The following is a 25560-nucleotide window of genomic DNA, read 5'->3' on the forward strand; positions in this document are numbered from 1 at the left end:
TCACCTGGGCAAAGAATCTCAGTGAGGGATCGCCTAGGTTAGATTGGCCTGTGGGCATGACAGTGCCTTGATTGATATGGTGTGTTGATTGCCTTGGTTGATATGAGAAGACTCTGTCTGAAAGTGGGCAGGGCCATTCCTCAGCCCGGAGCTCTGGACTGTGTAAGAGTGGAGAAAATGGCTGAGCACAAAGCACAGACTCATTCCTTTCCCTTTGGCTCTTAACGGTGGTTATGACGTGACTGGAAACTTCAAGTTCCTGCATCCCTGAGTTCCCTGCAGTAACAAAATGGAACCTGAAGTTGTGTTTTGTTACAGCAACAGAAGTGAAACTAGGATGGTTACTAATTTTCAAAAGCTGAAATTACTTAGGACATTTGTACTTACAGATGGTGTCATAGTGTCTGAGTATATAATCTTCGATCAAATTGGAATTGCCATCAATTCTGAACAGAAAAATTTGACTCTCTGTATGCATGCACAAATACAGACACGCATATATGTAGACATGCATGCATGATGAATACCCTTCAAGGGGAAAACAATGTTTATTGGAAGCTCACTTATTTTGTTGTGATTCGTGATAAACATGTTGATGTAGTCTCTTGAATGATGAGGGCATTTGAACATTTGGTCCTTCTTTGTAATCTACCTATGACAGTAACTGTAAAGTGTTAGCACCTCAAACCACCATCTGCAGGCCAGAAGAAACTGATGAGGGAGGGACATGGTGGGAGGTGCTGGCTTGGGTGGAGGTGTTCATATAGGTCCTGGTAGACACCTGCTGTTCTGCACTGAGGCTCTGTGGGAGGGACAACAGTCTATTTTTTTCCCACAGTATCTTCTCACTACTCTGTCGGCTTACAGGTTGTGACCTCCAGAGCAAAAGATCAGTTTGTGGAAGAGTGAATAATTACTTGATTTGACCAACGTTGATCAACCAAGTTGTTCATCACCTCTGGTCCAACTTCTTTGCTGTCCCTACTTACCATAGAGCAAGAGAGATTCTGGGTCAAGCCCAAGATTCTCACAAGTAGATAAATTCTTATCGTGGAAACTCTGTCGCATAATGCCCAGCACCAACTCTTCACTCATCATGTACTTCATAAAGTCCTTGTCTTCAGATGGAACCCCAAACTGCAAGTGATAGGTTACCGTGGCATTTTCAACACTGAAAGCCAAACCATTAAAACATACAGACAGACATGGTAATGAATAAACAGAATCATATCGAGACTCAGACACCAATTCTAACATTAATATTTCCTTGGCTCCACATCTTCCTGTAACCAGCTACAGGGGGTGCATTAGCCCGGGAGAATGCACTACCCTAGAGCCCTCCTCCAGCAGCCATCACACAACCACCACCAACTTCTCACATTTTAGGGGACCCCTGAGAGTGAGTTTGAAAGGGAAGGACACAACCCGCCTATCATAAAGAAAAGGTGAGCGTTGGCATAGCACCCATCTGATATTAGCCTTCCATGCTGTGTGGCAAGGCCAGATGTTCCTCCTCTATCCCTGTCTTCACGTCCTCAATGTTGCCACTACATGTATACACCAGGGCTATTTAATTTAATGAATTCTCTTAAAGGGTTCATTTATTATTTCATAGGTTTACACACACACACACACACACACACACACACATACACACTTTGACCATACATACCCTCCCCCAAGTTTAACCTATAAAAATGACTATGGTCTGCCCCAAGGATCCTTACCCTGTGCCAACTCCCTAGCTCTTGAACTCCCAGAAAATGACCTGTGTAGTGCAATGAATCACACCTTCTATGTTTGGGGGAGATACTCCTTCATGTACACTTCCAGAGCCCCTTAAAGGCATGATGACCATATTTTTTTAAATCTCTTAGTAATTAGACCTAAAGAATTTTCAGCCCTGGGGAGACTCTAATCCTTTCATCTTTCAGTACACACTTTTCTAATTTTTTTTACAGTGAAAATAATTATAGGTCTGTCGTAAATTAGTAGCTTAAGTGGCTTCCTCAACATTTAATTCACAGGTAACATTTAATTTGTCTATTGCTTTGGTTAAGATGGCCCAGATTAGGTTCAACAATAACAACAACAACAAAAAATTAACAGAAGCTCACATCAGAGAGATCCTTCTAGGGAAAGATTTATAGATGCGTCACTCTCTCCAGAGTTAATCAGGCCACTGCGATTCCAAGGATAGGCAAAGAGCTCCCTCTGGAGGCCAGATGTCACATAGGCTAATGACTGTCCATTTTATAATACAGGTTTGTAAACTGTTCCATATAGCAAAGAACTGTGCCAAGCCCTATGAACCAAATAAATTACAGAGTAAATAAAGACTCTTACAAGACCTAGTTACCACGATGCCACTAAAGGGCGATGTTAAAAGCCCATTTTCAAACTCCAATCCAGCTAGTCTAGTTTGCATGTGTCATTAATTACCCCTTAGCAGAGTGATTTATCACTCAGGAGGATGGGTAGGCACAGGCGGGAAGGCAGCAGCAGTCCTGCATGCCCACTGCTAAGGATCTTGGCTAACTGAGGAAACCGGCCTGGGGTGGGTGTTCGGAAGACCGAGCTGAAAGCTAAGAGAGAATATCAAGATGGCTGACCCAGTCTGAGTGCACCATCCCTGTCACTCTTGCCTCCACCACCCATGTCTCCCCTGGTAGATTTATAAAAGGCAGACATTTGAAGGAAGGTGTTTTTCTGTGGACTCTCCCATAGCAGGCCATCCTGGAGTGGATCTAGCAATGGATGCAGTCAAAGGTACTTCCAGGTACTGTTGGGCCCGCTCTAGACCAAGGTCAGGGCCTCTCTGTAGACACGAATGCATGTGCTGAGCATAGGAATGTCTTTTCACGCATGCAAAAGCATCACTTTAGATGTGATGATTTTGAAAACTCTAAATAAACTTTAAAAGACATGGGGGCTCGGGGCTGGAGGCTGGGGTGTGGCTTAGTTGGTGGATTGCTTGCCTAGCATGCATAAAAGCCTGGATTCAAACCCCAGCATACAGAAAACCTGACACAATGGCACAAGCCTATAAGCCCAGCATGTGCAGGCAAGAGGATCAGAATTTAAGGTCAACTTTGGTTATGTGAGCTATATGAGATTCTCTCTCTCTCTCTCTCTCTCTCTCTCTCTCTCTCTCTCTCTCTCTCTCTCTCTCTCACACACACACACACACACACACACACACATACACACATACACACAATATTAGTTCTTTTTCTGAAGTACTAAAGTCCCTGGGTTTTTTGTTTAGAGAACATATTTTAAAGATCTCTCTTTCTTGGTCTGGTGTGTGTGTGTGTGTGTGTGTGTGTGTGTGTGTGTGTGTGTGTGTGTGTGTGTGTGTGTAGTATAGTGTTGTTAGATCCCCTGGGATGAAGTCAAATAGGTGTTTTTGAGCTGCCAAACCTGGATGCTGAAAACTGAACACAGGTCCTTGGAAGAACAGAATGCATTGTAATAGCTGAGCCATCTCTTCAACCTCCCTCCCCACAGATAGCTTTAAAAATATGAACAAGTTCTCTAACAGTAAGCCTTGGCCTAATTTCTAGACCTCTTTTGCTTAGTTTTCTTGTGGGTTTTTCCAGTGTCTATTCCCACCCATTGAATGCTAGGTTCAGGTCCTTTACATTCATAGCAAGGGGAGATTCTTGGAAAGACCCAGAAGGCTTTGGGGTGGAAAAAATCTCTACTACGATCTTCAAATGGAAAGACGTATCAGAGGGATGGAACAAAGCATGTGAGGTCCAACTATCCAATTCTCCATTTCCTACACCAATTATTGTGCCAGTGACTTATGATTAAATACAGTAGGGTTCCACCGGGCAGCATGTGCCTACAAGACATCTAAAGAAGAAGGAAGACAACATCAGACTTCCTGTCCTTTCTAGTCCTATCACATCACGTTACCACTGGTTTACGCGCTCCTCTGTCAGATCTACTGGTATTATGGTTGAAGTGGGAGAATCTCAACATGTAATGTTGACTTTGATAACTAACTCCCAGTGACACCCTAGGGACAATTGACATTAAGGCCTTTTCATATAAATCTTATTTAAAGTATGTCCAGTAATCTCAGTGATAAAAAAGAAGATTTATTAAATCACATACACGCACATCTTTTGATTGGTTCAAACTATTTAATTTCTTAGAACTAAAAAGCAAAACATGTATATACATATATGGACACTCTAGATAGCAAAAACCAAGGCAAACAGAGTTGTTAATTTTGTAGGGGTGAGTGTAATGAATCATTGGCGGTACCACTAAAGAAAGGAGACAGAGAGACATACAGTGTGTTTTTATGTTTTTAATGTTGTATGAGGCAACTACACTCTTGAGTCACTGCTGCAGCACATAGATCATGTCCCTTCTAGTGTATCACTCTCTGAGATTTATGTCATTTTTCTGCACTTAACCGATTTCTGTATCTATTTTTAACAGAAATGTTTCTCTTGGACATGCTTTTCTTCTTTGAGGGTGACCATAATTGAATCACATAATTAGTTCATGATTTCCTTCTCTCTGCTTTGTTTGATACTTGTTGAACTAAGAAGTTTCCAGGCACCATTCCAGCATGACACTGTGCTTTTTACTATCAAGTCTTCTGCAGCTCCAAAGTTCAGGGAAATCATTTTGGGTGAATGGACATGGGTAGGTGGGTGGGCAATCTTCTGAGAAAAATAGCAAGATGTAAAGATCAGAGCCCTTACCTGAAATCCATGATATCAGCAGAAGTGAAAAAACGGTTCAGAGCTGGGGACTGTCTATACATGTCCGTGAGCTAAACACACAGCAAGAAAAAAGCACACATGTCACTGAGGATCATGGTACATACCACCCACAGAAGCAATGGCTTCAGGACAAAGGAGAATTCACTCTGGCTAGGAATTCACTGGTTTGGGGCTCTGGACTAAGAGGAAGAAAGTGTAAGCTGATCACAACTCAAGTTAACACTCAAAGGAGATCTAAATGGTCTAAATAGTAGAGTCTCATTGACAGGTAGGCAGCCAGGCACATGTCTATAATCCCAGCATTCCCAAAGCTGTAGAAGTGGGACTGCCCAGGATCTTAGGGTAACACTGTTTTTATGATGAGTTCTCAGTCAGCCAAGACAACATAGTGAGACTCTGTCCAAAAAATTTTAAATAAATAAAATAAAGTAAAATAAATTGAGCTCATTGATAAGGCCCAAGTGACTCACCGGGAATCCTCAACTTGACTTATGAGTTGAGCACACACTTGGTAACCTTAGTGGTGCTAAAATGGTAGAAATTCATTTACTACATCTAATATAATCAACATTGTGGCTTGGCTCAAAACACTTTCTTTCATTAGCCTACAGTTTGGCAGACCCATCTAACATAAAGCCCATTTTATAATGAGGTGAAAATATAACTCATGAAATTTGTCTAAATATTGTCCTCAAAGCCAAAACATGAAAAGCTGCATATGTGGTCTTTCACACCACCAAGAGTGGTCCATGAGTTAAGAATAGAGGATATTCTTTGTTTATTCCCCAGTCCTAGCCATCACCTAACATTGGTACACATCCTTTCTTCACTTATATTTAGAAATTATTGTTTCTTTATAGAATCATAATGACATGCTATTTATGTTTTTATTCAAATAAAAGGTATTATAGTCTGTATGATCTTCTAAGAGTTGTTTTTTTTTTCATCAGACACATCCTCCCTCTATCTTGCTCATGTTGGTCTCAAGTGCCAGTGTCTTCCTGCTCCCAAGTAGCTAATACCACAGATATGTACCATTGTGCCCAAATTAAGCAGAGACTGAAGGAAAGGCCATCCAGTGACTGGCCCAACTTGGAATCCATCTCATAGGCAGGCACCAAATCCTGACACTATTACTGATGCCATGTTATACTTGCAAACAGGAGCCTAGCATGGTTGGTCTCTCAGAGGCTCTACCAGCAGCTGACTGAGACAGATTCAGGTACTTACAACCAACCACTGGACTAAGGTTGGGACCCCTATGGAAGAATTAGAGGAAGGATTGAAGGAATTAAAGGGGATGGCAATGTAGATGGCAAGTATGAACAACTGTGTCAAATAATCTGGACCCCTGGGAGCTCCCAGAGACTAAGCCACTAACCAAAGAACAAACATGGGCTGGTCTGTGGCCCCGGGCGCTATATAGCAGAGGACTGCCTTTTCTGGTCTCATTGGAAGATGCACCTAATCCTGTGGAGACTTAATGTCCCAGGGAAGGGGGATGCCAGAGGCAGAGTTGTGGGGAAGAGGTGGGTGGGTGCGTGGAGGAGCACCCTCTCAGAGACAAAAGGGAGGAGAGATGGGGTAAAGAACTCTGGGAGGGGTGACTAGGAAGGGGACAATATTTGGAATGTAAATAAATAAAATAATTACTGTTTTTAAAAGACTTGCCTTTATACTGAAAATCACATTCAAGATTTATGCATAAGATACATCTCAGGGCCCTTAAGTCCAGGTCCTACACAGAATGCATTAAGCCGTTATACCAGCTCATCCATTTCCCCACTGATGGTCGTGTGACTTCCTTCAATGCTCTCTTTATGATAAACTATGCTAAGGCGATAGTTATCCTCAACCACCTCTCTGCACCTTTTTGTTCATTTGAAAATATCCCAAGATAAATAGCAAGAAACAGAATTACTGGTCCAAAGGCAGGTACTTCTTCAACTTAACTCATTCTTGGTAAACATTCTCCATCTACCTCTCCTCCTGTAACCAGACTTGTTCCATTTCTCCTATTCCTACTAAACTTAAAAGCTTTTCTCAATCTCAGAGATGTAGGGCCACATCTCACATTGTGTATACTGCCCTTCTTATAGGTAGAGCACCTTTCCATGTGTCCCTATATATGTATGTGCCCGTGTGCTTGGTGCCTATGGAGACACCATTGACATTACAGGCATTGAGGGCTGGCTGATATGTGACCACTGGGAACCAATACTGTGCCCTCTGCAAGAACACAGGAACTCTTAGCAACCAAGTAATCCATCAGCTTGCTTTTCCAGGACTTGATTAGTCCTCCCATCAAGTTTCAGAGATACAAATCCTAATTGCTTTGTACTAGGAAACATATGGCTGAACAAATTTACACTGCATTCCTTCTGCATTTACACTGGGAGGCTAAACACCTTGATCTCCTACATAATAGTTCTAGGAACAATCAGGACTAGGCTGGGATCTGGTACCACTCTCAATGTGGGCACAACTCTAGGATTAGATAAAGTCACCAAGAGCAAGACCCACTCTTGCTCAACCTGCAGCTTCAACCCTGACACTGTTCTGGACCTTTCACTAGACCAGACCTTATGATGAGTTAGCCACTTCCAAGTATATCAAGAAAGCTTGGTGAGCCATGACTTTATTCACTAACAAACACTGTAATATATAAAACCCAGTAGGGCCCTATGAGGGTGCACATATTCTTGCCTACCTCATCTCAAGGATGCTGCACAACCAAATACCCTCCTACATAACTCAGCAGGTCAACGGCACTTGGTGTTTGCAGAACTCTAATCTTAATCTCAGAACCTTTATAATCATGACAGGCATTTTCTACAGATTAAGAACAAGTATTTCAAGAGGTTCAAAACTTGCTGGTTCTTGTATAGCTTGCAAATTCTAAAGGCCAAATTCATGATTAGGTGTGACAGATTGAAGCCCAACTCCTTCCCATTTTACCTCACTACCCAGAGAAGGTAAAGCAGTGGAGGAGCATGTCTGAGTTATCAGGAAAGGAAAAAACACAATGTGAGAAGAACTTTGGAAGAAAGGGGAGCCATCTCAGCTCTTGAGCTCCGGTACAAAGAAGGTAGATGATGGATAGGAGTGGGGAAATTCAGGTTCAAGAAGGTGATTTTCACTGCTCAGAATGAAAGGAAGGTGAAGGTAGATGCAGGGTGCCACAAAGGATGTTTGTTCAAGCACTAACAGTGTTGGTAATGAATAATAACCACATGCCTCTTGTAGATCATGCCTATTGTTTTTGTAAAAATGTATATGTGTGTGTTTATTGTATTTATGTGCATGTGTGCACCTGTGTATACAGGTATGTAGAGGCTAGAAGATGTCTTTCTTTGTTGCTCTCCACCTCACGTCTTGAGCTAGTCTTTCATCCTGAATCCAGAGCTCATGAAATAGCTAGACTAGGTGGCCAGCAAGCTCTAGGGATCTGCCAGTCCCCCGATCCTCAACTCTCTCACCACCAACAATAGAATTATAGATTCAAGCATCCATGCCTAGCTGCCTTACATGGGTTCTGAAAATCCAAACCCAGATTTTTATGTTTCCACAGCCTTCTCTCCAACACTTATCATTATTTCAAACCTTTTATTTGTCCCCGTTCCTTCCTCTATTCATCCCAGGATCTAGCATTCTGTTTGCACATAGCAGACTCAGGAAAATGTCAAAGCTAAAATTGGAAATTAGAAGAAAGAAGGTACGACTGTGCGTGGCTAGTGCACACTCTAAAGGTCGTTTTGGTGTTGCATTTGGGACATAATGGCATTTCCTAAAAGAACTCTGAATAACTTCAACAACAGCTCTAGGGCAAACTTTCCAAAGAGCACTAATGATCTCTTTTATAGAGATTGTACACTCTGCTTTAATTTCAACTCATTTCTCAGATGCTAAATTGACAGAACTACTGGCTGCTAAATAATCAAGGGAGAATCTGGCTGACACCTCTCTGGATCCATGGCTATATTGGTTTTACAAAGTGAGTTACAATGAACAAAAAGGCTACCTGGGGGAGACTGGGAGACTCATCTATCTCAGTTCTTTGATCTACTTTATTTTGCATTGGGTTCATAGGATTCCTGGTTACAGAGCATATTCCAAGTTCTAGACACTATCCACCTGACAGCTGTAAGAGCAATCTTTGTTGTAAACTATATCCTCTCAAAAGCATTTTTGTTTTGACATTTTTATATCTTTGTTTGTGGTTTGGTTGGTTGCTTGGTTGGGGATGGTTTGGTTTGGAGGACAGGGTTTCACTCTGTAGGCTGGGCTGTAAATTCCCTGTGTAGCCCAACTTGCAATCTTCATGTTTCACCTTCCTAAGTATTGGAATTCCTTATGTTAGCAATTACCCCACCTCCTCAAAAGCTAAATGATTAACAATCTATTGGACATCAAGTGCTCTATCCTTGACCAAAATGACTATGTGCTTATGAGGGCACAAGAAGCAAGGAATGATGTGTTGAGAGCAGAATCACGGAGTGACACTAAGCGAGGGTTGGCCTGCTGCATTGTTTTGGCCATACATTCACCTGGAAACCCAACCGAAAGATGAGAGTTATTAAATAAAAATGATTGGAGGATATCTTAAGAGATGGCTTAGTGGTTAGGAGCATGTACTGGTCCTATAGAGAATCCAAGTTCCCAGCACCCATACTAGGTGACTCACAACCCACCCGTCTCGAGTTCCAGTGGATCTGACACTTTCTGACCTCCACAGACACATACATATGATGCATATACATTCACACAGGCATACATACATACTCATAAATAAAATATTTTAATCACTTGAAAATGTACAGGATGTCACTGTTGTTACACTCCTGAACAGACCCAAGCTAAAACATCAAAACAAAGTCATAAGAACTGAAGTTTCCATGTAACTGGGCTGAAATTAGAATGCATATCTAACTGTCTGATAAATGATGGTTGACGTGAAAGCTAGATTTCCCAAACAGGCCAGCTTCAATTTGCTTGATAATGAAGTTTCCTCAAATCTTTATCTTTTCTTATAAAAACCAATAACCTGAAATAATCTATGCTTAACAAATCAGCTACTTTCTGTCATCCCGTCTCCCTGTCCCCGCTTTACAAGGAAAGGCGTTTTGAAAGTTCTATCCACTCTCTTTCCATTACTCCTTTCTTCAAACCCTCCTACTTCTATAAAACCAAATCCCTTTGCTCAGACCACCAGAAGATGTCCTCTTTGTCTAGAGCCCTGTATTCCACATTTCTAGAACTGGACATGGCTCCGGCACTGCATGGTGCATGGCTGGAACTAGCACCAATGAGGTTAAAATGGGAGGACAGAGGCTTCGAGGACAGTGTGGGCTACATAATAAGACCCTGTCTCACTATGGGTGTGGTGCGAACTCTTTGATAAGCTAGCCAAGATTGGTCCCCCAAATCGTCAGTCTGTTTGCAGAGCCTCTCTACCTTGTACCTCTTCTGCCTTTCCCATTTCACAAATCATCTAGCTAATCTTCCAGCCGAGAGGCCGGAGGTACACTCTTCTTTGCCATGTTCCAATCACTAAGTTCCTCCAAGTAGAGATGCCTCTGAAATCTCAACTCTTCCTTATAGTCCCCTTGACTGCCCCTAGTTCCAACGGCCTTTACTTCTCAGATGCCTTGCTGTCTCAGAACTATTCTCTTCAAGTACTGTGCAGTACCACACAGAAAGAAGAAAATGAAAATCTAACCATGTCAGCCTACAAGGGAAAATCTTTATATAGTCTACCAAAAGACTACCAAGTCCTTCTCCCTACTTTCCTGATCAGTTTAAGCCCTGAGAGTCCTCACCACAGTATGCTCGGACTCAGTAGACTACTGCATGGACACCTGACATAAATATCTTCCGCTGGGGTTGGGGATTTAGCTCAGTGGTAGAGCGCTTGGCCTAACTAGCGCAAGGCCCTGGGTTCGATCCCCAGCTCTGAAAAAAAAAAAAATATCTTCCGCTGTTCCATCCTTCTGTCCCCACTTGACAAAGAAAGTATGTATATCCTATAACATTCACAACCCTGATGTTATAACTAGCCTGAGGACCAGCTCCTCCATCTACTTCCACCTCCATCTCACATAATTTAGATGCAACTCCTTTGTACTGTGTGAGCAGGGGAGACAGGGATAGCAGAATGCCTAAGGCACACTGGTCAGTCAAGCTATCCAAACTGGGTGTTTTCTGGTTCCCAGAAAGAAATTCTATTTCAAAAATAACATGGAGAGCAATTGAAGAAGACACGTGATGTCAACCTCTGGCCTTGACATGTGCACACACGTGTGTGTGCACACACAATGACACACACACACATATGCACACACAAAAACAACCCCAACAACACTGTACATAACTCAGTAGTGGGACACACTATACTGTTTGCAACTATTTGATTGCTTCCCCTACGTGATTATCAGCCCACAAACAAGGACTATGTGGCCCTGGCACATAGAATCATTATATCTTCAAGGAATACAGCTGGGTGAAATACAGGACCAGCCTATGTGAAGGAACACTGTCTTCTGGGATACGCAGAGCTGGAGTCCAGACCAGACTCAAACCACTTGCTGGCTTTTCAGCCCAGAAGACACAATTATAAGCATCTTCTGCAGCTAACATTCAGAGAAACAAAGCAGCTTACTTTAGAGCTCTTTGCCAACTGTTCTAACAAAACTCTTAATCCAATGTTAAGACCTCAGTAAACAATACGTAAGACATAATCACCCTCTTAGTGAGCAAATGATGCAATTCCTCTTCATTAGCACACTCCTCTGGAATCTTGAGCACGATGAAAAATGTTTTGTTTGATGATAATTCAGGCATTTCATTTTCATCTTCATCGATATAAGTCACTGAACAGATTGAGGGGATAAAAATAATGGTGAGCACATGCATAGAATAATGAATTTAATAAAGCCAGATGTGGTGGTGCACACCTGTGATCCCAGAGCACAGAAGCAAGGGAACCACTTCAGATTCCAGGCCAGCTTGTTCTACATAGCAAGCTCCCGGGCATACATGACTTCATAGTGAGACCGGTTCTCAAAATACACAGAGCCAACAAAGGCATTCATCCTGTTGGCTTCTATAACTAAGCATAACTCTCAGTATTGGTGGAAGCCAAAGCCTTGACACAGTAAGTAAGTACAAGCAGAAATGCTTTCTTTGCTTAACCAAACAGAATAAAAGAGAGTCACTTGTCGTGATAAATATCTTGTTGGTTTTAGGTCAAGGGGCCTCAGACACCACAGGATATAGACTAGAGGAAGAACCACAAGTAAAGAACGGGAAGAACATGAACTTATTTTTGCTGCAGTGAGTCTGAAAGTTAGCTGGATACCCAGGTAATGGAATCGGTGCTAGAAAACAGCATGGACATGTATATGGAGAGATTGTCAGCAGCTTCATTGAACCACCTTCCAGTTCAGCGCTGTCAGAGACCATGAAGAGAAAGTGGTATCACAGACAAGAAGAGAGGTGAAACTAGAAACTGAAGTTATGAGTCCGTGTCTCCAAGTGTTCCAAGAGACAGGGCATGGGCATGAAGTCATCACTCCCTCACAAGAGAAGGATGTTGACGTACTCTGTTTGCAGAAGGGAAACCAAACTTCACTTGGAGCCCCAGGGCCTGCAGAGCAACTCATAGGACAATGAGCTCTGTGTTGCTTGTGTTCTAATGACTAGAGCTAATTGATATTTGAAGAGTTAGAGCTAGAGGAAAGAGGAAAACCACACAAAGCCAGGAGTCAGAACTGAGAAACTGGCACTGGCATGCTTATTCCAGTTCTCCCAGCTCCACTCCACCTCACAGGCTTACCCCACTCAGGTGGTCACCTCATCTGCCCTGTGAAAAGCGTGGGCTGAGAAACTAGGTGCTCTCGGGCTTCCCCCTCAAATTCTGTGTCTCATACATCACTAACTCTGCCTCTTACTGGACTTTGTCTTGGCATAAATTCAGTGTTTTTTGATAGAAATGCAGATAAAACACAGGGCTTCTCTGTCTCAAAAATCTAGGTGGAGAGCAACCGAAGAAGACACCTAATGTCAACCTGTGGCCTTCACATGTGTGTGCATGTACAACACACACACACACATACACACACACATTCAAATGAACATGTTCAACAGTCTTACCAAGCTGTTAGCCCTGTGAACTACAATAATAATCAGTATAGCAAAATAAACCCACAGACACAATAGATGCGAGAATGCTCTGGGAGTTACCAGCTGCCCTCTAATTAGACTTAAGGCTCACTGAGTTTCTCCCCTGGGAGAAACTCATAGCTAGTGTTGCAAAATCTGGCCAAGAGTCCATGATTGGGGGACTTATAGGTCACGGGAGTAAATAACCTACTATCATTCTACTAAATGGACATAAGAGCAAATTGCTTCTAAATTCTAATCTTTATATTCATAGATTAGTAGTGCTCTCAAACTTCATCAGAGAAGCTTCCTGGAGCAAAGGATGGTTGGTGGTGGAGACAGAAATTCAGACTTGACCAAAATGCAAAGAATGCATCTCAGTGGAGTGCTCGCCATGACTGGGCATCTACATACCCTGCCTCTAAAGCTCAGAGACAACTGTGGAAGAAGGATCAAGAAGTTTAAGATCTCAGAGTCAGGAAGACAAGAATGAAGTCTTCTCAACAGGACGGGACAGTTGCACTCACGAATTCATAGTAGCTGTGGTTGTCTGCCCAAGACCCACACAAGGTCAAGCTAATCAATATTCTAACATAAAGGAAGGAGGGGCTTCTGAGCCTCCACCCTCCAGGAGGTACTGGCAGTTAATGGCTTCTAAGGAAGGGAGAGATTATGTATAAGGTGTAGTCCTGGTAGGTCAGCCATGCTTCAGTAGGTCCCACTCCTAGGAGTATATGGTCAGCACAAATTAGACCTCATAGATTATTAAAACAAACAAACAAACAAAAAACATGAAAACACAAGGACATGGCATGAGAAGGAATGGGGAGATGGGAATGGATGGAAGAGGAGTTAGGGGGAAGAATTTAGAGGGAAGAATGAGGGTTAATATGATCAAAATGTATTATGTGAAATTGATAGAAATATTAAAGTTAAAATAAAAAAATATCACTTACATCTGATGGATACTTCTGCTTACTAACCAACCCTAAAAGGGAATGTCTTTTCTGGCTTCAGTAATCATAGATTAGTTTTGCTTACTTTGAACTTTAAATAATGGAACCATAGTGGAAATAAACAAACAAAACAATACAGAAATCCCAGCATGCTCTTATGTACTGCTAATTTGAGTTCTGGCAGGAGACAGGCATATGCAGCTCTGTGGTGGAAGACTTACCTAGCATATATGGCTCACTCCAAATTCAAGTGTATATGCACATACATGCATATGCACTTGAATATATATATTTACTTCACAATCAGAAATTCCTATTCATCATTGTCCAATAAAACTGGGGTCAATAGACACAAAGGTTTAGAATATTCAGAGAGCAAGATCTCAATGCAGACATACCTCTACATTCTTCAGTAAAAGAAGAAAGAGAAAACAATACCTGAGTGACATGGCAAGTCCCATGAAGGATTGTTTTGAAGGAGAGATGCGGGAAAGAACCTTTGGATACTTAAGATATTTTGTTGGAAATGCAAGTAAGACCTTGAGTCTTGGGAATGTCTAAAAACACCAAAGATCTGATGGAAAGACTGTCAGGCAAAAATAGGACGTAACTTTCAGAAAGTGGGTTGAGAGAATAGCAATTAAGTTCCTGCCCTGAAGGACCTTTGTAGGTCACGGCTGTTCATCCAATCTACCAAGGATTTCCCCCATGAGTCTCCCTAACCAGGAAGTATCTCCCTGTGAAAGGAGTATGCCAGGTGACACCAAAAGACGGAGGAAGAGTGAAGTAGTCCACTCAGTGCCACTTAGAAAGCCTCTGCTCAATCATGTCCCAGCACTTCTTCCTACAGCAGACACTATAAACCGAGAGGTGGGCAGGTCAACTGCAATGCTGGGGGAGGGGATGTGGGAGCCCTCCGAGTGCTCTAACTTTACACCTGTTCGTTAAGAAACATTTCTTAGTGTGGTGTTATTCTTTTCTAACCAGGGTATCAGAGGCAAAAAGAAACACTTGAAACTGCTTAAGGAGCTCTCCAAATTATCTACAAAGAAAGTGACTCTGAGGTAAAGAGGAAAGTGTTCTCCCTCTTCCCTGTGGCGTGATGGTTTTAATGAGAATGGCCCCCATAAGTTCATATATTTGCATGCTTAGTGCCCAGTTGATGAACTATTTGGAAGAAGTAGGGGATATGGCCTTTTTGGAGTGGGAATAGCCTCCTTGGAGGGGATGTATCAGTGGGGGTGGGATTTGAGGTTTTAAAATGATTGCCAGGCCCTCTCTCTGTCTCTGTCTGTGTGTGTATGTTTGTGTGTGTGTGTATGTGTGTGTGTGTGTGTGTGTGCGTGTGTGTGCATGTGTGTGTGTATACACATAATCCTTATATACCATACATATGTATGTATACCCTTAAATACCATACCATACATATACACATACACACACACACACACACAGAGAGAGAGAGAGAGAGAGAGATAATACACATACATATACATATATATGATCTCCACATCAAAGATTTTACAATTCTTCAAGGAGAAAGAAATTAAATTGTCCATTAATACAATTCTCTACAGAGCCAGGACAAAACTAGTTCTCCAAAGTCAATCAGTTTCACCTAACTCCCACATAAAATTGTCAATTAAAGAAATTACCAATGTTAACTGAGTCTGGTGGAGTGATGACCTCTTATCCTTATTGTGTACACTGCCTCTGCACCATATGTGAAGCTGAGTCATGACTCTGAATCAGTCATCACCTCAGTGCACACCAGAGCAGAGGAGGCCACCCCAACTGTCAGACAATAACAAGTGTTCAGTCCTTAGGGGACCAAAAACAACAAACCTTGCATTAAATATCACAGTATACAGGAGAGTCTTAACAATGGCAGCTAGACTTCTTCACTGGACACCCTGCCGTGGGGACCCTGTGCCTAGCTAACTAACCCTTTTATCCGGGATGCAATCACTATCCTGTTCTGCATCTATTTCAACTGATAGTCAGCTCCTCCTGTGTCAAGCCTGTCTGGGAACTAAAGAATCTTGAGATTGGAGTTTCAGGAGAGGACAGGAGGAGACTGGGCCATGTGGATACTAAGGAATCGCTTTGTCTCACTAAGTCTTAACTTCTGGCTCTCCCAACATTATCCTTTCTCCACACACTACTCAGTTCTGCAAACATGTGATTCATATCAATAAGCTTGGTGATTGGGCAGTGGCTGAAGGTTGCCAACTGTCATCCCAGAACTATCAGCACAGCAGCTCTGGGTGTGGTAAGCATGCTCACACACAGGTCAACCTGCTGTCTCGATCCCTTTTAATCTATTGTGGTCTATATTGTCTCACTCAGATTCTTCTCTGAATTTTTTAGTGATTTAGCAAAATGATGTCTAAATTATTTTAAAACCTTAAGGAAAGACTGCTCTCTTAAATTTTGATCTCAAAGTATTTCAAAATGTCAAGCAGAGATGAGAAGAAACTATTAATGATATGTGATAACTGTCTTAGTTAGGGTTACTATTGCTGTGATGAAACACCATGACCAAAAGGAAGAAAGGGGATTTTAGCTTATGACTCCACATCACTGTTCATTATCAAAGGAAGCCAGGATAAGAATTCATACAGGGCAGCAACCTGGAGGTAGGAGCAGAAACCATGGAAGGGTGCTGCTTACTGGCTTGCTCCTCATGACTTGCTCAATCTGCTTTCTCCTAGAACTCAGAACTACCAGCCCAGGGGTAGCCCTGGAATGGACTGGGCCCTCCCCCATCAATTTCTAATTAAGAAAAGGCCTTATAAGCTTGCCTACAGCCTGATCTTCGTGATGTCCTTAGTTCTGGCTCCCTACTCTCCAGTGACTCTAGCTGTGTCAAGTTGACATAAAACTAGCCATTGCATTAACTGAATATGTATTATTTTCAAATTCAAAGTCCTATAAGTAGCTGCCATTTTAAAGTCTACTATGATTCTCCCTGCAAGCCTTAGAGCCTGACAGGCGAGATGCCAAATAAAATAAGTATTTCCCTAGGAGGGAAAAAAAAAAAAGCAAGATTATTTTTGTAATTTCTTGTATGAAATTAACATATGTTAAGATGCAAATCTGCAGTCAAATTAAAATTAAGTTTGCATTATATTAAAAAGCTATTCTGAAATTTTGGAGTACAACTTTTCACATATCACAAAAAAAAAATAACTTTTAAAGTCTTTGCAGATTGCTTTTTTTTTTTTTTTAGTTGAAGTCAGGAGAATTCCAAAGACTAGATAGACATCCAGTATTGTGTTTTCAAGTTCAGAATGTTAAACCATTTGCTTTATGATCGGCTCCCTCGGGTGCTACCAGGCAAAGCAGTCAACTTTCCGGATTGCATCGGGCACTTGAGACGGAGGAGACTGTGTGACTAAGCTTTGGTTTCAGCATCCACCTGTGGCAGCTGATGACAGCGTCAATGGTCAATGACTAGAACAATGCCATTGTCCTCAGCATGGGGGAGGAGGCACAGCACACCTCAGAGATGCTCCCTACTTAAAACAAGCCCACAGCTTCAAGGCACCACCCATCCCACCTAAACAATGGCTAACTAAGTAGACATGGCACTTGTCAGAAACTCAAAGGCTGAAAGTCAGGGGAGCTGATGCTATGGAAATCTTCCAGACACCATCAAGCTTGAAGAAAAGAGTAGGAAAATTTGCTTTCTAGAAGAAAGAAAGCCCAAGAATCCCACTGGAGAGACTCAGAGCCCATTGTCATTGTAACAGTCTGTGACCAGATAACATGAGTCAGACCTCACGGAGGCCGTGCCACCTCAGGAGACTCCAGCTCCACATGAACCACTTCTGCATGTGCCAGTGAGACACCTGCCTACTTCAATGTAAAAACCACTTGCCTACCGGAGTTTACCAGCTTTGAGTAGCTTACAATCTTTGAACAATACATGAAATGACTCTTAAAGCAGTAACAACTTAAAAGACTTTAAAGTTCCGTAGAAGACAATTGTTAGTGACCTGGGAAAATTATTCTAATATAACGTCAAAATCATGAAGATGGGCTAAACTATTTAAAAACTAATATCAAGTTAAAATGCAAATAGAGAAGAACGTGTGACAAACTATTAATAACAAAGAATAGGACACTAAATATATTGCTTTGCATTCAAAACACACAGCCATTGAATGAGATAACACACACATAGTATATTACTAGTATCGTGTAACCATTTCACAAGACATATTCAACAGATATGTAAGAGTTATTTCAAAAATAACTTAAAATAGTAAAGCATGTATTAAAATGCAATTAAATGTAGATTGGTGTTCAAGCTCATATATTAAGCAACAGAATGATGGCTCAGGGTTAAGAGTGCTTAGAGCTCTCAGGACTCTTCAGAGTACTCATGTTCAGTTCTAAGCGCCCACACAATGCCCTCTTCTGGATTTCTGCAGCACCTGCACTCTGTGCACACACTGACACACACACACACACACACACACACACACACACACACACACACACACACACACACACATCATTCTGTAAATTTAAGCCAGTTTTATCTTTTTATTTAGTTTCTATTTTGTCTCTCTCTCTTTTCCCACCACACACACACACACAGACAACACACACACACACACACAATTCCCAGGTTTGGTTTCTATTTTTGCTTTTGAGACAAGGTCTCACTATGTACAACCAGGTTGGCCTCTAGCCCACAATACAGCTCAGGCTGGTCTTTAACTAGAGACACCTTCCCACCTTAGCCTCCCAAGAACTGGGAGGACAGGTGTGAATCCTCACACCGAGCTGCCCAAGCCATTGTGCAGTTCACATCGTGAATAGTAAAATAGCACTGAGTACATTTGTGGTTTCAGTGGTATCATTCATCAAGGTCTCCCCAGTGTGACGATGCAATGCTCTTACCTCCTACAAGGCACAGGCTTATAATGACCACTATAATGAAACACAGGAATATGCTCACAATGGCCATCCACAGTTTACATTTTCCAACCACGCTCTTGTTACAGGAACTCCAGGGCCTTTCCTGGTCCACCTAAAAAGCAAAGGGAGACCGTGAGGTAGTCATTGGGTTTCAGCAAATAGTCTCAATTTCTCACTAGAGAGCGGTAATGAAGAATTAAGGCCATCAGGATCTTAACCTCAAGAGTCTATATGACACTGAATCAAACTTACAACAGGGAAGAATGGAACTTCAAGAGGAAGTTAGTCAAAGACCCCTTGGGGGTTCCAAAGTGGAGATAGGAGGCAGGACTTTTATTCTTAGAGTTTTTAAAAATGTATTTATTTCTAATTCGCATGAAGATTGTATATATTTATGGAGTTCATTGAGATATTTCAAAACCCATGTGTCATGTATCATGGTAGATGAGAGTGATTGCTGGTCCATTACCTCTAATGTTTCTAATTTCTTTTGTGTTGGGTACATGCAAATTCCTCTCTACTAGCTATTTTGAAATATATAAACCACTGTCAGCCATAGTTTCTCTACTGTGCTACAGAACATTGTGAGGCATTTTTTCTGTCTGTACCTCTCTACCTATTAACTACCTGCTCCCCATCTCTCTGTTCCCAATTCCCTTCCCTACCTCTGGTAACAGCACTTCTGCTCTCTGCTTTTATAAGATCAACATTTTAAACTTCAGCACAGAAATGAGAGCATACGATATTTGTCATTGCATATAGAAGAAAGGGTTTTGAAAGTATCAAAGGCCCAGGAAGCACCGTCTAATGATCCATGATAGAACTGGCCAAACAGACCAACCTAAGGACTGGGATGTGATGTCATAAAGAGCCATGAAATTGAGATGAGAGAGGGAAGGGCTGGAACCTACTGTGAAGCATTCTGTGTTGGCTTTCCCTTGCTGTAACAAAATGCCTGAAAATAAACCGCTCAAAGATTTATTTGGGCTATGGTTTTATTTTTGGTTTTAGACCATGGTCAGCTAATTCTGTGGCAGACACAGCACATCACAGCAGTGGGAAATGGAGGCCATTCACCGCATAGCAATCAGAAAGCCAAGAGAGAAGGGGTCAAAGGAGTTGGGAACAAAACACACACTTCCAGGACAAAACCCAGAAAATACTTTCTACAAGTCCTACCTCCTAAATTATCCAGTATTTTCCAATCATGCCACCAAATGATGGTTCTGGGAACAGAGAGGTCTATAAGTGAAGTCAAAGTCCCCAGGATCTGATTACCTTTCCAAAGCCCCATCATTATATTTTGAAGCATTTGGAAAGGAAGCCTTCAGAAACACATGAGCCCTGGATGATTGCTCAGGTCCCATTACTCTGGGTATGACTGCTGTGAAGACTGGCCGGATCTAAGTTGGTGTGTCCCAGTGATCTGTTGAAAGGCCTCAGGCAGGTTCTTCCACAAGGCGCCTTCCATATGTGCTTGCACACTCCTCCAGAGACCTTACATTCTGTGACGCAGTAGATGGCTGTGGTCTTTCTCTGAGCATATCAAGAGATCCACCAACCCTGAATTTTCAGGGTCTTTCTCTGAACACTACAAGAGATCCACCAACTCCCCAGGTAAATTACTAGATATGTGACATTAATGCCGGATCTAGATACATTGGCAGGATTTTGCCTATCTCTGGTCCAAAAAGCTTGTCTTCTTCTTGGCTCGATTAGGAGAGTTTATTATAAACAAACAAACAAACTAGCGGAAACAGGAAGTCCATGCACAGGAAAACCTGACTTTCATATCCTCACATTTGATCCACACACTTCATTTAGGCACAGAAAAGCCAATTGATTCTTGTACTACAGCGAATAATGCATAAAAAAATAGGGCTAATTTGATAACTCAGATAAACCTTAGTTACCACAGAGCAGTCAATTTACTGATTATTATTAGTTAATACAGTGATGATGCCATCACCTAAGATGTGTCTGGGATGCTGAGTCAGAGCCCCTGTCATGAGCTCTAAAACACACTCAGTCTCACCCTCTTACCTACAGTTTCTTTTGCAATATTTTGCCCAAGGGTATTAACCTGTAGTAACAAAATGTGGTGTTCGATGGTTTACATTCCTTTCCCTCTACGTTCCAATTCAGATTAAGAAAGAGAGACAAATTGTTCATATACTCCTAGCCCAACTTTTACACACACACACACACACACAGAGAGAGAGAGAGAGAGAGAGAGAGAGAGAGAGAGAGAGAGAGAGAGGGAGGGAGGGAGGGAGAGAGGCAGAGAGACAGAGAGAGAGAGGCAGAGAGAAAGAGACAGAGAGAGAATCACCTAATGTTTTCTTAAAATTGATGAACAATGTAGACCTGAGACATTGAAAGACACCGTATCCGAACTTCAGGGCCCACTGAGTGAACCTGCGCTGTTTGGTTGAATCTCTGAACTTCAGCTTCTTCCCTGAGCTATTTCATCTCTCAAACGAGAGAACTAGCATCCTCCTCTTCCACTTTCATTTCTTTCCCTAGGATCTAACACTGAACAAAAGCAACTTGGGGAAGGAAGGGTTTATTTGCCTTATACTTCTAAGTCACGGGCCACCCTTGAGGGAAGTCAGGGCAGGACCTCAAGTGGGAATCTGACGCAGAATTCATGGTGGAATGCTGTTAACTGGCTCTCACACTGGCTCATGCCGAACCAGTTTCTTTTAGCCCCGGACTACTTGCCTAGGAATGATATCCCCAACAGTAGCCTGGATCCTCCGTATCAATTGATAATCAAGATAATCCCTTACAAACATGCCCACAGATCAGCGATCAACCCGGTACAGTTACTCAGCTGAGACTCCTGTCACGTGATTTTTAGGCTATCTCAAGTTGACAGTTCAATGCTAACTAGGGCAGTTCCCTCAACGTTGATAATAATTAACTGCACTTATGGTTTACGCCGCTGCACATAATAGCGATAGGTACAAAACGTGTGGTTTAGAAAGTGTATGGACTACTTAAATAAGCACGAAGGTCAGAACTATTACCACACAACTTAAGATGGTGACGCACAATTGGTAAGCGTGTAACCATGTGCTTGTGCTAGCCAGTTCTTTCTGAACCTCATTGATTGAGCTTTTCATGATGAAACACGTTTCAACCTATTCTATAGAGTCAGAGGATGGCGAACATGTTAGGGAAGGGTTTGAGGTTTTGTTCTCTCTCTCCTTATTAAAATGCTACGACTCAAGTATTTCTAGAAGGTTCTTCAGGTTCTCTACCCTTACCCCATTCTCTCAGTTATTGAAATGTTCCTATTTAGTAACCTACAAAGCCAAATTACGAGGAAGTCTGGTACATCTGCATACATCTGACTAACAAGGAAGTCTCTAGGACACCAAAGCATGGTTTTAACAAGGCAGGCCCTAAGCCATCATAAAATTCTGATACCCAGTATGGGTTTGACCTGTTCTCAGCTGCTGTCCACAAATAGTCTAGAGCTCCCATAGCCTAAATGGAGCATATGATATTAACATCGTTTCACAGCCTTCTCTGGGATCACACACTTTTTTTTTTTTTTTTTCTGGAAAATGCCTCGATCTTTGGGGATGTTCTGCACCTGACTAACTAGAGGCAAGTATTTCTAATTCCCTTGCCTAATCCCTGCCCTGGGGAATCATACAGAAAGTTCCTGATTATGGCTTCTTGCACTGGCCTTCAGCCATTACTTTCCAAACTCCATTCGTCTGTGGTCTTATTTCATGCAGACATAAGGAGCCAACTTAGTCTCCAAGATACCTATGAAGCAAGACATTGTCACACCGTGTTTCCAGGAATCACTGTGGACACAGAGTAATGTTTTCAAGCTTTGAATTTTCTGCTAAAGTCAGAACTTGGGCAGAAGAGGGATGGAGGTCGAGTGTCCAGAGAATCGAGTGTACCCAGGAAAACTTAAGCAAACCTTTGGAGTTGATCAGAAGAAGTGGTTCAGCATTCAAACTCTCTGATGTTTTACAAGTATTTGATCTGTGGCTAATGCTCAGCTATGACATCAGAAAAGACACACCCCTAAGGACTTCCTTAGAGACCAAAAGAGAGTGAGGCTAGTTCTTAGGAAGAATTTTGATATTATTTCCCTTATACTGAGCAGGCAAGTCCACAACCCCTCAGTCTAACCTCAGCAGCTTTCTTCCTTCCCTTTGCCTGTTTTTAGTGCGGAGGAAGCAATAACAAAAGTGGGAGAAAGTAAGACGGGTTTGAAGGTGGGGGGAGGGCACGGAGGACTTAGAGGTAGGAGACAGTTGACTGTATACTCCTAGAGGTTGTGGTAGCTGGGGGAGGGGGTGCTGGAAGAGAGAACGGGAGAAAGGAACAGGAGAAAGAGAGAGAAAGTGGGGGAAGGGAGGAGAGAGACAATAAGATTCAATCCATCACTCTTAATTTTACTAGAGAAGGAAAGAAAAACAAGTTAAAAGTTACATAACTTTCAAACACCACCTCTACTTCTTTTGCTCTCCCTTGAAAGGAGCAGCCACGCCCTTCTACAGGATTCCTGAAGAGTCTCTAGGCGGGGTCCGAGTCTGAGAAATGAAGGGATATGGTCTAAGGAATTCCAAAAGTTCTTGCATTCTTTAACCTCCCCTTCTCAGCGTGTCCGGACGCTGGAAGGACACTCCCGCGCCCATAAGCGGTGCCAAGCCCCTTTCCTGCTGTCACGCCAGAACCCTAAGTCCTTACCTGTGCCGGGCTAGGGTCCTCAGTGGAGCAAGGCTGGATCTGAAGGCTGTTCAGAGGCTTCAGTTCTTCCTGCTGCCCCTCCACTATTGAGAGCTCCAGCTCTTCCCGGGGCGATGGGGTCCTGGACCCTTCCATGGCAACTCGGAAGACCGAGGCTCCACTGAGAGCCAAGACGCGAGCACCTAAGGGTGCAGAGTCCAGCACAGAGAGACTGCTCCGCTCACACTCCACCCACCAGGCGTGGCAGGTAGACCTCGGGCGGCGCCAGATAGACCTGTGGTGGCGGACCTGGAGGGGAGGGGCGAAGCCAGAGAGTGGGAGCACTCTGGCTTTGGTTAGCTGACCTTGCTCTCTCAGGAAAGGTAGATGCAGGTGGGACCCTGCTGCCTTGGGCTCAGAGCAGAAGAGGGCTGTTTTTTCTGGTTTGTTCAGGGTGCAACCTGTATGCTTTTTCAGTGTGGATACAGACCGCAGACAGGCTCAAGGCCTGATTGCAAGCTGGACTGTGGCAAGGAAGGGCTAGGCTGGTTTGGGGGTTGGGGGACTGGGGGGAGGGGGCAGTTCCCAGAACTTTGCCTTCTACTTGAACCGGTGAGATGCTGAAACTTACTCCAGTTCTGTCTAGCGAGGGATCATCTACCAAATCAACGAACAGCTATGAATCATCTTCTGGGTGACAGGCAGCATCCTGGATTCTGAGCACAGGAAGATGAATAATATACAGCCCCAAAGTTCCCCTTCCACCTGATTCAGGCATAGGGCAGTATCAGTATCGCTGAGAGTAATAAGGGCAATCAGGACGGCGTTAGTTCCCCACATGCTTGTGTTTCTCAGGCCAGAAGACAGTGCCTGGCAGAATTCATTACTGATTTACTGATTATTGTTTATCTTTGAGAGGAGGGGATCATAAACACGCCACCTGAGAAAAAAAGTATGTGTGTCAGGAAGCATACAATGCCTTCCGCACCCCATGCGTAGCTCAGAACTGGCTTAGTGAGCCCAAAATAACGTTTGCAAAGCAAAGTGTGTATTGGGTGTTGATCCAAGATCTTGCCTCTAGCTAGACCTTCTTCTCAGAGCCACTGGCCCCCTCCCATTGCCTTCCTCCCACATAGACAGTTATTAAGACCAGTTTGGGGATTCCAGAAATATTGAGAACATATTTAGAGGGCTGGAGAGATGGCTCAGCGGTTAAGAGCACTGACTGCTCTTCCAGAGGTTATGAGTTCAATTCCCAGCAACCACATGGTGGCTCACAACCATCTGTAAAGAGATCCGATGCCCTCTTCTGGTGTATCTGAAGACAGCTACAGTGTGTACTTATATAATAAATAAATAAATCTTTAAAAAAAAAAAAAAAGAACATATTTAGAAATGTCTCTTTACAGCTCTAGGCATCCAGCCCAGGTTTATGGCCCTACCCTTGGGTTTTATCACCAGCCACCAGAGAGATGGTGTTGTTGTGATGTTTATCCTTAATCCCAAGGAAAGATATTTTAGAAACTCAAACCAAGCGCTGTGAACTGGAAATATTCATTATCGCGGGGTAGTCATAACTTTTCAATCATTTTTACTAATTTGGAAAATAACGTTTCCTGTTCTCTCTCCTTTTCGATTGTACTTTCTCTGCAGATCTGTGCACTGTGTTCTGAGACATGTTTAATAATAGTATCACCACTTCTCCTCCAATATGCTTTTTATCCCATTTTATTTGTTTGCTGCTGTGGTTAACTCTGACCTCTGACAAGAAAAATATTATTCCAATACGGAGTGAGACACTCTCTAAATTAAGATAAATGAAGAACTGGGATATGTTGAGCGGAAACTCTAGACTTACAGCTCTTCAAAAACATTCATTACAAGGCTTTGAAAAAAAAAAAGTAAATCTTGACAATTCAAATTTCACAGACACAACCAGAAGCCAGGAGATAGTATACCTGAGAAGTCTGACTTTCAGAGCACTCCCCCAAAACGCCTCTGGCCCTTCACTGTTGGCCACCCGTATCAAGAGAGAGGAGCTCATGGTTGTGCCTCAGTCTACC

General features: G+C 42.7%; 1 protein-coding gene across 1 annotated transcript; it reads right to left on the minus strand.

Moving 5' to 3' along the window:
• Positions 1–931: 931 nt before the first annotated feature.
• On the minus strand, positions 932–23956 carry C4H3orf52 (chromosome 4 C3orf52 homolog). The gene is made up of 5 exons (XM_032900250.1): positions 23519–23956; positions 18779–18908; positions 11490–11617; positions 4728–4798; positions 932–1171 (listed from the first exon to the last, which is right to left on the minus strand). Exons 1-5 carry the CDS (start codon positions 23651–23653, stop codon positions 982–984), a joined length of 654 nt encoding a protein of 217 aa, XP_032756141.1. The 5' UTR covers positions 23654–23956; the 3' UTR covers positions 932–981.
• Between the last annotated feature and the right edge of the window lie 1604 nt (positions 23957–25560).

Source organism: Rattus rattus, chromosome 4 (genome assembly GCF_011064425.1).
Source record: "Rattus rattus isolate New Zealand chromosome 4, Rrattus_CSIRO_v1, whole genome shotgun sequence".
Taxonomy (NCBI): domain Eukaryota; kingdom Metazoa; phylum Chordata; class Mammalia; order Rodentia; family Muridae; genus Rattus; species Rattus rattus.